Below are 12,044 nucleotides of genomic sequence, written 5' to 3'. Positions count from 1 at the left end.
TACCTGTCACGTCCAGTTCCGTCAACAGCTATAAGAACCGGTTGTTACAAAATATCAAACAATGCTTAAACACAAAACTTCAAAGATAATGTGAAATGACTAGTCTAGTATAACTCTACTATCAAAAAACATGATGTACCGAGTACCAACTACTAAACAAACTTATTATGTGTGCTTCCAAGAGGGTTGTACTAGGCACACCCCATACACCCTTTAATGTGGGGCGTATAGTGCAATACGCCCCATATTAAGGGTGTTTGTCTTTTATGTTGTACTTTATATGAGGCGTATTATGCAATATGCCCCATATTAACGTATAATATGGCCCGTATTGTATAATACGGGCCATATAGGATACGATATGACAACTTAGGCTTGTTTGACAGTCCTAGGTTGTCATCTCGTACTCTATATGGCCCGTATTGTACAATACGGGGCATATTGGTTCAGTACCTATATGTCGCGTATTATACAATACGGGGCATATAAGTTCAATTTGAATAAAAGAGGGGGCTAAAAGGGATTTATATGTGGCGTATAGCACTATACGCCGCATATAGGTCACCTTTTAACCCCCATATGTTAAAATAGGCCATGTATAGATGTGTTTATTATTATTTATTTTTATTATTGTTATTATATACTATTGTAATTGTTTATTATTATTATTATTATTATCACGACATATTATTATTATTATTTATTCATTATTATTGTTATTATTATTATAAGTAATTCTGTTATATCTTATTATTAATAATTATAATAATATAATTTATATTATTATTGTTATTTAACTGTTATAATAATTACTATTATAATTTAATTTACTTATTATTATAATAATAATAACTATATTATTATCGGCTTATATACATCGGCGTAGGTACAGCTTCCGCTTTACACGAATAGCATCCACCAGTTATCTCGGCGTCGCTCGGCATGGTGAGAGGTACGAGGTACCACCTCCACCTACTTTTGACCACAAGACGAGCATGTCGGGCGTTAGAAGCGAACAACCGTTTTTATAGTTTGTATATAATTTATTTTATTTTGTTTAAACTCGATGTTTTGTATATAATAATGTTTTAGTTTGGTGTATATACGTGTTTATTGTTTTGTTAAATTTTTTTTTGCTATAAAACACATATTTTTAAACAAAATTGTTATATAAAAACAATAAAAAAAAGGAAACAAAAAACAAAATTAAAACATAAAAACAAAAAAAAACTAAAAATATAATAAGACAAAGTTATTGGTGTTTTACTAAAAAACCCCTCAATATACCCGGTATAGACCTATATTGGGCATAGTGAAAGGTTTTTTTAATAAAACTCCATGGTGTCCCTAGTAAATGGCTTTCAAGAATATCTCTGTTATGTGTGTTGGGGGTAAGGTAGGCTAGGCTAGGGTGGGGTAGAGTAGAGTGGGGTACCCCAATCTTCCAATATAAAGGTCAATAAAGGGGTGGTTGTATAGGATATTTTTATACAACAAAGTCAAATGTGATACCTCCCAGTTGTAAGTAAACTAATTAATAAACCACCCCTAAAATCTTAGTTGGAAATGTTATCAAATCCCCCAAAACTGGCCCTTCAGTCTACATTTAGCCACAGGATTTTAACAGATATGATCCCTAAAACCGCCCGTTTGCCCGGTATTTGTGATGGTAGTTCCCGGGTCTCATGTTTTGATGTTTTTGAGCAGCGTCTTGCTTCGGGAGATCTTGCAACTCCATAGCTTGTATTGTACGTTGCCTCTTCGCTGTTAAACATAAACGTCAAAACATTAATTATTGAAAACTTTATCGAACATTTTTAATATAATAAAACGTTTAGAAATTAAAAGAATCTAATCTATATTTTTTGAAAACTAATTATGGCAACAATTATTTTAATATCTATGTTTCAACCCGAGCCTGTTTTGACATGTTGCCTAATATGAACCTTTTTCTGCTTCCTGATAGCGTTCTTGAAGCTTCCTTTTTGTGACTTCAAGCTTGTCTTGATCGGATTCTCCACCAGAGGATATCGGTTTCTGTTTAAATTTATATAACAAAAAAATTAGTCTAGCAACAATATTATCAAATCTCGTTTTATGTTATGAAATACAATAACTTACACGTTGTTGAGGAGTCACGGGACTCTTAGAAAGAGTCCTTTTTTCAATATTTTGCAGTTTCTGGTCCATACTCGGATTCATTCGTCTCCCTGGTGTCGAGCCAACAACTGGTGGTTTACATGGTTTGACCACGGCTGGTTTCGGGACCACGGTTGGCCTGTTTAACGGATTTTGAGGTTTCCACTTGGTTACGTTTTTCTTCTCAACTTGTGGCTTTCCGTTATTAAAGTTCTCAGATTTTTTAATATCTAAAAAGCAACACCCGAAACAGGAATTTAATTAAAATCTGAATAGCGAACACCTAATAAGTTAACAAGTTATTTAAAATTTTAAATGTAAATAAACTCACTTCCATAATCATCCATGCCATCGAAGAACTTCTGAAAGTCACGGATAGATACATAAAAACAAAATTGACCCGTTAATAAATGATACAAAAAATGTTATAAAATAGAAATATGCGAGTTTTGCATACCTCGGATAATTCCAATGACATTGAATGAGGGTTCAAAAACACCAAATCATCTAAAGGCGGTGACAGTAAACCTTCTTCTTCATCAAGAACCGATGGATTCATCGAATCAGGTGTATTTTCAGAAACTGCCATAATCATCATAAAATTACACAAACCGAAAAAATAATAACACATCAAAGTATATTCGTTTAATTACCAGTTATCTTTGTAGTAGCCTTCACATATTCATCTACCATACCTTTCCATACCCTACATCACAAATGTACCAAATAAAAATAACATTTTTGGTCATTATAAGTTATAACACATTAACGGTTAAGTTCTTACTCAACTAGTGATCTTGTGATCTGACGTACGTTCTTCGATGCATGCTTTCGAAGTACAATAACAGATTTTCCAATTTCAGTTGCCTGAATTATGATTGAAAAAATTATAAGATAATCATATATAGTATTAACAAGTCTCAATGCTCAAATAAGTGATTGATATGGTTTAAGTACTAAAACTTAAATACAAACCTTGAGTGTTTCTACTGATAATGACATTAACTGAAGCTTCCTTAATGAATCGCATAAAACCGATGCCGACTAACAAGAACATAAACTATAATTAAGCATTTTTACAAATTAAATTAAAACAATAATTAACAGTTAATAAAAAATAGAAATAAAAACCTCATCAGGGCTGTTGTCAACAATCTCTTTAATCCTCATAACCTCACCAAAAACTTGGGATTCTTGCTCGATTTCATCGGTCAAAGCTTCAGCATCTTCATAACTATAACTGCTAACATGATGGTTAGTTACATTAACCTCTACAACATCATGATCATCATGATGATCATCAACATCAACATGATGATGATCACCATCATCATCATGATTATGTTCTTGATCAACTACAGGTAAGGCTAACTCGTGTTTATCGCAACCCGAACACTTGATCAATCTACAAGAAAACAAAATCTGAGCAATCTTATCCCTCCTAACTTTAAACTCATTAGGACAATCAGAAGCAGCTAACATAATTGCCCCTTCAATTATTTCAAAAATATCAGCATTTGCACCACCAAAATACTCCCTCCAATAATCCATCTTGGATCCACCCATATCAAAATTCACAAAATCTTTCAAACCCAAATATCAAAATTGCAACTTTAAACAATCTTGATCATGCCCTTAAACCTATAACCTCAAATTCACCTCAAAACATCTCAAATTCACAAAATCTTTCAAACCCAAATATCAAAATTGAAACTTTAACCAATCTTGATCATACCCACCAAGATTTTAAATATAAAAATTGAAACTTTAAGATAAAATATTGAATAATTGAGGATAAAAATGAAAATGGTTAATGGGGTATGGTATAGAAGTGGATGGAATAAGAGGTAGGTGTACGCAAGGGGTGTGTGTGAAAAGGAGAATCACTTAAACAGATTTCACTGTCACTTTTCAACTCATAGCAATCGGTAGACCTGTTGATGATAAAACTAGAAATTATTAAATCATATGGTTTTATTTTTATTTAACCGCCCATAATAATAATATGCTCCTTTTGTACAATAAATAAAAAATCATCCCATATTAATATATGATCTTGTCATTGTATATTTGGTGTTGTCATTTTATGCATTTAATATTTCTATTCAATAGATGCAAACTACTTTATTGATTAATTAATAATAATTATTATACGGAGTATATGATTTTGTTATATATGAAATTAAATAGTTATTACAACGCGACACCTGTGTTATAGACAAGGGACGAATATGTTCTATAGAAAAACATGAAAGTTATAAAATCATTATTCGATTTTATTATATATGAAATTAAATAGTTATTGAAACGCGTGTATTAAAGACAAGGGACGGATATGTTTTATATAAAAAGCAATAAAATTTTACATCAAACTCGCATAGGTTAGACGGTAGTACGAATTAAACAAACGTATTATTTACTAGGCAATTTAGGCGGATTTTTGACTTAAACAAGCAATTGTTAAAAAAATCTTGATGCATCCAAAAATCAAAAACAAAACAAAATAGGTAAAAATCGGTTTAATTTATTTTGTGACTAAGAGTATATTAAAATTAGTATTTAAATGCACGGATATCTTTTTCTTGAAAATCAAAAACAAGCATTTAATACTCTCTAAGTATTTAATTTATTCCTTTTTGAAAATTAAAAGAAAATCAAACTTAAGTAATATGAATTAAATACCTTTTTTAGATTGTATTACTTTAATTTTAAATATAAGATTTAAGATATGCTCACGGTAACAAACGGGCTGGGCTAACTAAAGAATTTTTAAAATATCAAACCTGAAATTCAAATATAGTTCGCAAACAATTGTTTTAAGTTTTTTGAGTTCGAGTTGAATATTGAACACCCTTATGTTAAGATTGGCAAGTAGAGATAGGGACGAGATCGGCCGGTTGGCGGTTGTGATGGGGCTAACCGAAGAGGGGGGGAAAGATCCTAAGGTTAGGTTACTTAGGTTGATACAACGCATAATGTGTTAAATTTCATAATATTGTTCATCGTGATTGAAATTAGTATTTATAATAAATCATGAGATAAAAATATGCATCAGCTAAGTAACTAAAGGGGATGTTTGGGACAAGTATTTTTTTATTTTTTTTATTTTATTTTTTTTAATTCTAGACCCACGCGCACACAATCAAATACAATACTTATTTACATTTCTAAATAAAAAGAATGTTATCTATAAATTAGATGTGGTTCAATGGTAAAACACTCGCTTTACTAGTGAGAGGTAGAAAGTTTAAATCTCACTATCACCAATTTATATGGCAGATATGAGTTATTACCCTGGCTTGCCAGGGTTCGAATTCTGATCTCACCCGGTTTTACTGGCTTCTTGTTGTCGTGCCGTTTGGCGGGCGTAGGGGTTGGGTTTTATCCGGGGAATCCCTCAATAGGTGGACCGCTAGGGGCTCCGTCCGTCCGGACTCGTGGCCGGCTCGGGCTATCTTTAGCCAATGGGGCCGCGTACGGAGTACCCGACGTTACTTAGTTTGTCGTTCCAAAAAAAAAAAGAATGTTACCTTTTTTTCCTTTCCTAAAGAAAATAATGATTAGCATATAAGCTGGCTGGTGTGTATTTGAAAGAGGTCACTTAAACCCATTTAAGTTCTAAAAACTCGCAATAACTCTACTTAACAATATATATTTTTTTCATATATCTTATAAGTTACATCAACAAATATATTTTTTTTCATGTGGATCGACTTTTAAAATAGATGTAACGAGCGTTTACATGTCTCTGTAAATAGTGTAATTTGCGTAAATGTAGCGTCAAAAAAATATTGTTAACTGAAGTTATTTCGAGTTCTCATAAATCACAACTTAAGGAGTTCTCAAAGCATCAATCTCTTATAAATAGGAATAGGATAATGAAAAAACAAAAAAAGCACAATATGCATATTAGCAGGTTAGTAGCACGTATATTTAGTATGATATACTATATATATATATATATATATATATATATATATGATGAGTATTATTACAAAACTGTTAAATTATTTAAAAACTTAAAGGAACCCTTAAAAACTGATGTTTTTTATAAAAAATTTTGTATGTCAATGTTAATTGAGTGTAGTTTTATCATTTTTCTATATCTATATTTACAATTACAATTTTGAAAATTAGTTTTTATACATATCTATGCTTTTTATTTACACTTATGTAAATTTGTTAGTTATAAATTTTACACATATGTAAACTTGTTATTAGTGTATGTAATCAAAATTTTTTATATAAAATATGATAAAACTACTCTTACATAATGTTAATATATAAAAAAAATTATTTTTTTTTATTGTTCAGAGTTCCTAAGAGTTCTTAAATGATACTAACCCTATATATATATATATATATATATATAACATGGAAATTTAATAGTTTCTCATAAAAAAGAGGGTTCTCTTATATGTGTGTGTTTAAATATTATAGATACAATTTGCTATGTACAATGAAACGTAACGGTAATTTTTAAAAAAATGGTAATATAACCATGTAAAACGTTTATGAATAACTTTTACGTTTTCTTTTTAATAAAATAACAAGTAAAAGAAAAACAATTTAAAATGTGTAACAAACCTCATGAAAGGGAAAGGAAAAACGCAAATAAAAGAACAAAGATAAAAGAATAGAAAAAGGTGAGAGTGAACTAAATATTTGAGTGTGATATAGATCTAGGTCAGTGTGAAACTTCCAGTTTCGACATATTTTGTATCAGTTAATGAGAATTTGGGCTACATTCATAAACACAAGAGCAACAATAATGAGTGTTTAATAGTACAAGCAATAGCATTCGTTATGTGTTGGTTAATTTGGAAAGGAATAAATGAAAAAAAAATTAAGAATGTATCGATATCGAAAAACAAAATGATTAATGACATAAAAGCTATATATTTCTTATGGGTGAAGCATAGAAGTCGAAGAGCTAGCTTGGATTGGGAAGATTGGTGCAAATTTAATTTCGTTAATTTTCCTTTATAATTTGTTGATGGTTGTAGTTCGTCTTGTTTTTGTAGTTTAGTTTCATTTTAGGTCTCTTACGACTTGCAAGTGTTCCTTCCTTTTTAATGATATTGGCCTTTCAAAAAAAAATTTGAACAGACTATACACAATTGCACAACACGTAGCCACTCTACCAACATAGAATATTTATTGGTTTTCATCAGTCTATCTAAATTTAGATGGATATCAAAAAATCCTTTATGTCAATCTCTAGTAGCTTTACATCCTCTTTCAAGCCATCAATTGCTTATTTTGTGATTTGAGACTTTTTATGCGTTTAACTCGAATTTATGGGTATGAATCTCATCAAATCCAGATAGTCTTTAAATTGTTATAACATCTCATTTATCTGTGAAATCTTTTCATAATCAAACAATAATTCACAGGTCATTGGTCTCACCAAACCCGGATAGCCCTTAAACGGGTTAGAACATCTCATTTATTTGTGATATAACCCCTTAATCATCAAACAATAATTTTCGTGGGTCATGAGTTTCACCAAACCCGGATAGCCCTTAAATGAGTTATAACATCTCATTGATTTGTGAAACCATTTAATTACAAACCTTAATTTAATTCCTCTACATATTCTTCGACGCCGGTCAATCCTCTCCATCACCTGTTAATTAACTTCCGATTTCCACCTGCTATCGTCAACCTCCCCTCTCATGCATCAATCACCATTGTCACCTACATCATCCACCTTTTTTCCATAAGATAAATATTTGTGTTCTTGTTTCTTTGTTTAAAAAAATTATATGTTCTTGTTTATTCGTTAAAAATAAAACAAATCATTACAAAATATAAAATAGCAAAATGATTAAAAACAAAAACCTAAATAAACCCTTGTAACACGGGGGCTCAAACAAGTATTAATATACACAAAAACGGTGATAGTAATGGCATGTCACAAACCTCTAAATTGCAACATCAATTGTTTTTTTATACTGTCATTTGATCAATAACGACTCATTGATCCATCAGATCATCTCCATTTCATTTTCAAAAGAAAACCCACAATAATAAGTGAGAAATACCCTATAACCCAACCCGAAACCCGTTTTTTTAATCACAATTTATACTTGAATCCAAGACATCATGCTTTTAAATTGAAGTGTTTAAGTGCAACCACATAAACTATGCTTTAATATTAGTAGGTAATATAATTTTTTTGTAACGCCTGATTAAAAATTGACTAATGTACGTGTCCAAAATGAACCCATACGTTGTTTACAACATTGTCAAAGATGTCTTACACCAAAATGAACCCATATGCATGCTTTGAGCTAATAATTTATAACACCAAAAAGAAGTTATATTTATTTTTGATCTATGCGCCAGTTACATTTGTGATTCGTCATTCTTACTTTCTGTATCTCGAACATGTCATGGATTCTGTTTGCGTACGGAATCATAATAATAATATTAACGCACACGTGCTGTTTCATTGTCGTGATCAATTGCACTGTTACCGATGAGGTAGTGAATCTACCCGGCCAACCGCCCGTCACTTTCAAACAATTCGCTGGTTACATCCCCGTTGATGAACCCCAATAGAGATTCCTATTTTATTATTTTGTCGAAGCTGAATCCGCCCCGTGTTCCAAACCCCTCGTCCTTTGGTTAAACGGAGGTATTATTATCGTTTTTAGAACACCTTTTTTGTGTGTTAGGCCACCACAGTCTCAAATTTTTTTTTTTTTTTATTATTATTATTATTATTGTTATTATTAACCACTCAAATCTCCCTTTGGTTTGATTTGTGCTTAAAATTGCATCTTTTGATTTCAATGTTTGCACCATAACTATTTAATATAAATCATACAATATTGAGTAGTGTTTACATAGAAACAGAAGGTAGACAGACAACAAGCTGCACCGTTAACCCGCTGGTCCTTTTTGAATAGCAAAACTAAATCATTTGAAAATTACAGGTCCTGGTTGTTCATCTGTCGGAGAAGGGGCTTTTGTTGAGCATGGTCCTTTCAAACCAAATGCTGATGGCAGCTTGTTGAAAAATGATTATAGTTGGAATAAAGGTATGCATGCATGCATAATCTGTTTATTTATTAATTACATTTAGATTATTAAAAATAAAAATATTACATTCTTGCCTTGAATCACAGAGGCAAATATGTTGTATTTGGAAACACCAGTAGGAGTGGGATTCTCATATTCTCTTGATAAATCATTTTATACATCCGCAAATGACGCCCTTACAGGTTCATTTTTCGTATCATTCATTTGTTATGGTTGAAAATATTAAATATGTATAGGATGATGATTCTATATATGTTATTGTTTCTCGTTTCAGCTGGTGACAATCTTGTGTTTCTAGAAAAATGGTTTGAGATGTATCCTGAATACAAGAATAGAGATTTTTATATCACGGGTGAGAGTTATGCAGGTATGAATTATTTGTTATTACATTTGTCAATATTGGTTCGGTTAAACAGAAGAACAAATTAGGCTGACCCTGCAAACACTTTTTTTGTTATAATTTAGATTTTTGATTAAAATGATTTAGAAGGTTATGCATGAAAAATGAACTCTGCGAGTTTTCCAGCCCGTTTGACTCAGTTAACCTGTTTGTAAGAATATAGCGCGGTTACAACACACTAATGTTGTAAATTTATACTACAGGACATTATGTTCCTCAACTAGCAACTCTCATACTTAACTCAAAAGCCAAAATCAATCTAAAGGGAATTGCAGTGAGTAACTTGGTTGACTTTTTAATTTCTCCCTTTTGACCAAATTTATTTCCTCTTATTGAACTAATCATTTGTTGTGTAGATAGGCAATCCGCTATTAGAGTTTGATAATGATTTTAATTCAAGGGGGGAGTATTTATGGTCTCATGGTTTAATATCGGATGATACGTATGACATGTTTAATAATGTATGCAACTACTCAACTATAAGAAGAAGACAATTTCAATGCTGTTACCCCTGACTGCGATTGTGTCGCAAGGCAAGCCTTTAAAGAGATTAGTCTTTATGTTAACGTGTATGACGTCACTCTCGACATATGCTTATCGAATGTTCTCTCACAATCACTAGCTCTTGGTCAAAATGTGAGTAAACACCACAACTTCCTAATTGTTTTATAATGATGAATGTTTCCATATATGTTTATGGTTTGTTTAACAAGAGAGGGATAATAATACTATTAGAATGTGGTTTGATGTATACCTTGAGGTCGAAACGAGCCAAGTCGTTCGTCAGCTACTCAAGATTAGTTCACTAAAAGCTCAATTCAAACCAAGCTTAAATGAGCCCGGGCCTAAAATTAAGTTCATTTAATAAGCAAGCCCAAGCTTCGGTTATCGAGCTAGAGTAGGCTCTCCAAGCCCAAATAAACATATTATTATACACAAATTTATAATGAAAATAACTATAGAATTTATATCATGTATAGCAAAGTTTTAAAAACTATAAATTCTTACAAAATATTTATAAATAATACTCCGATTTAATAAATAAATAATACTCCGATTTAATAAATAAATAATAAACATACCAGACTCAAGCTTTAGAATTAGAGCTTGAAACGAAATATATGTTAATTTCAGCCAACCCGACCCTATAAAAATTACCGTTATGCCCTAACCTGCTCGTTTCGCTACATCTAACAATACGAGTCACAATAAATTTGTCTCTAACGATTGTTTTCCCTATGACAGTTTAATAAAGAGACGAAAGTAGATGTTTGTGTTGAGGATGAAACAATTAAATACTTGAACCGGAAAGATGTTCAAGCCGCTCTCCATGCTCGACTTATGGACGTCAGTGAATGGGCTCCGTGTAGCAGGTATTACACGAACCCAATATCCGATTCATGTCTATTAATATTACTTCATATATCGGAAAACTTAAGGCTTTTTTTTTTCTTTTTTCATAACAGTATTGTAATGTATGATATGGCTGACATGGAGACACCAATGACTCCTGTGTTAGCCTCCCTTCTCAAGTCTGGTATTCGGGTTTTTGTTTTCAAGTAATCGGTTGTAGTAATACGACATGTTATAAAAGCTAGTAACCCGATTTGCTGAACGTTTTAATGGTTAAAGATAATCAATAAGTCTGATTTTATATAACATTTTTGTAACAAAACATGTAAAAACATCAAAAGATGTCATCTTGTGACATTTAGAAACAACTGTGCTAAAGAAAAAATTAATCTTTTAATTTATTTTTTTTCAGTGGCGATCAAGATTTGGTCATCCCTTTAACCGGCACACGAGTGGTGGTCAACGGCTTGGCTAAGCAATTAGGGTTGACCACAACTCTACCTTACCGGGCTTGGTTCAGTGGCAACCAGGTTAGTTCAGTTATATTGTTGAAATTTATTTTTTAACATATGTAACCCGTTAGACCGATTTAGTCTTTTTTATTTTTAGCTTATTTTATATGTAACGTGTTTGACCCGTTTGACTAAGTTTAGTTTTGGACAGGTTGGTGGATGGACAAAAGTGTATGGTGATAATTTACATTATGCAACCATTAGAGGGGCAGCACACGAAGCTCCATATACGCAACCCGAACGATCACTTACTCTTTTCCGAACTTTTTTGGCAGGAAAACCGTTACCACATGTCGACGATAATGCTCAAATCAACGAAACCATGACACCTATCTTTTAGATTATTATAAGAAAACCAACTTCACACATGAACTGCCCCCATTCTTTTAGTGAATAAATCCCATTTTAACGGATTTGGTGACATGTTTCTTCAATGAGTCTCAACAAGAATGTAATATTTTAAAACTAGAATTTAGTTCCCAATAAAAATAATATTTTTTTTAACTAAAAGACCTTTTAGAACCCACAATATCATGTTAAGTTGTTAACCAATGTAACCATGTAAACTATAGATTATGCTAAGCGGTTGA

The 12,044-nt window shown here is 31.7% G+C and overlaps 1 protein-coding gene and 1 pseudogene across 1 annotated transcript; one reads left to right on the top strand and one right to left on the bottom strand.

Moving 5' to 3' along the window:
• Nucleotides 1–1,389: 1,389 nt before the first annotated feature.
• On the bottom strand, nucleotides 1,390–4,167 carry LOC143553104 (putative mediator of RNA polymerase II transcription subunit 26b). Its single transcript, XM_077043164.1, has 9 exons — nucleotides 3,271–4,167; nucleotides 3,115–3,183; nucleotides 2,924–3,006; nucleotides 2,793–2,845; nucleotides 2,597–2,721; nucleotides 2,471–2,501; nucleotides 2,122–2,369; nucleotides 1,947–2,037; nucleotides 1,390–1,764 (listed from the first exon to the last, which is right to left on the bottom strand). Exons 1-9 carry the CDS (start codon nucleotides 3,703–3,705, stop codon nucleotides 1,637–1,639), a joined length of 1,263 nt encoding a protein of 420 aa, XP_076899279.1. The 5' UTR covers nucleotides 3,706–4,167; the 3' UTR covers nucleotides 1,390–1,636.
• Nucleotides 4,168–8,529: 4,362 nt separating this feature from the next.
• LOC143553103 (serine carboxypeptidase-like 45) lies at nucleotides 8,530–11,882 on the top strand (annotated as a pseudogene).
• The last annotated feature ends 162 nt before the right edge of the window (nucleotides 11,883–12,044 follow it).

This window comes from Bidens hawaiensis, unplaced genomic scaffold, assembly GCF_021521415.1.
Source record: "Bidens hawaiensis isolate Kalapana, Puna unplaced genomic scaffold, B.hawaiensis_p1.1 tig00017143_1, whole genome shotgun sequence".
NCBI classification, from domain to species: Eukaryota; Viridiplantae; Streptophyta; class Magnoliopsida; order Asterales; family Asteraceae; genus Bidens; species Bidens hawaiensis.
Note: the sequence above shows the minus strand (reverse complement) of the source record. Positions and strands in the feature narration are given on the sequence as shown.

Bases quoted from the DNA above. Each gene is read 5' to 3' on its own strand.
- LOC143553104 (XM_077043164.1), bottom strand. From the start codon at position 3,705: ATGGGTGGATCCAAGATGGATTATTGGAGGGAGTATTTTGGTGGTGCA. The intron at 2,846-2,923 runs GTAAGAACTTAA...TTTGTGATGTAG, and splicing joins ATCACAAGATCACTAGTTGA to GGTATGGAAAGGTATGGTAG. The intron at 2,722-2,792 runs GTAATTAAACGA...TGATTATGGCAG, and splicing joins GGCTACTACAAAGATAACTG to TTTCTGAAAATACACCTGAT.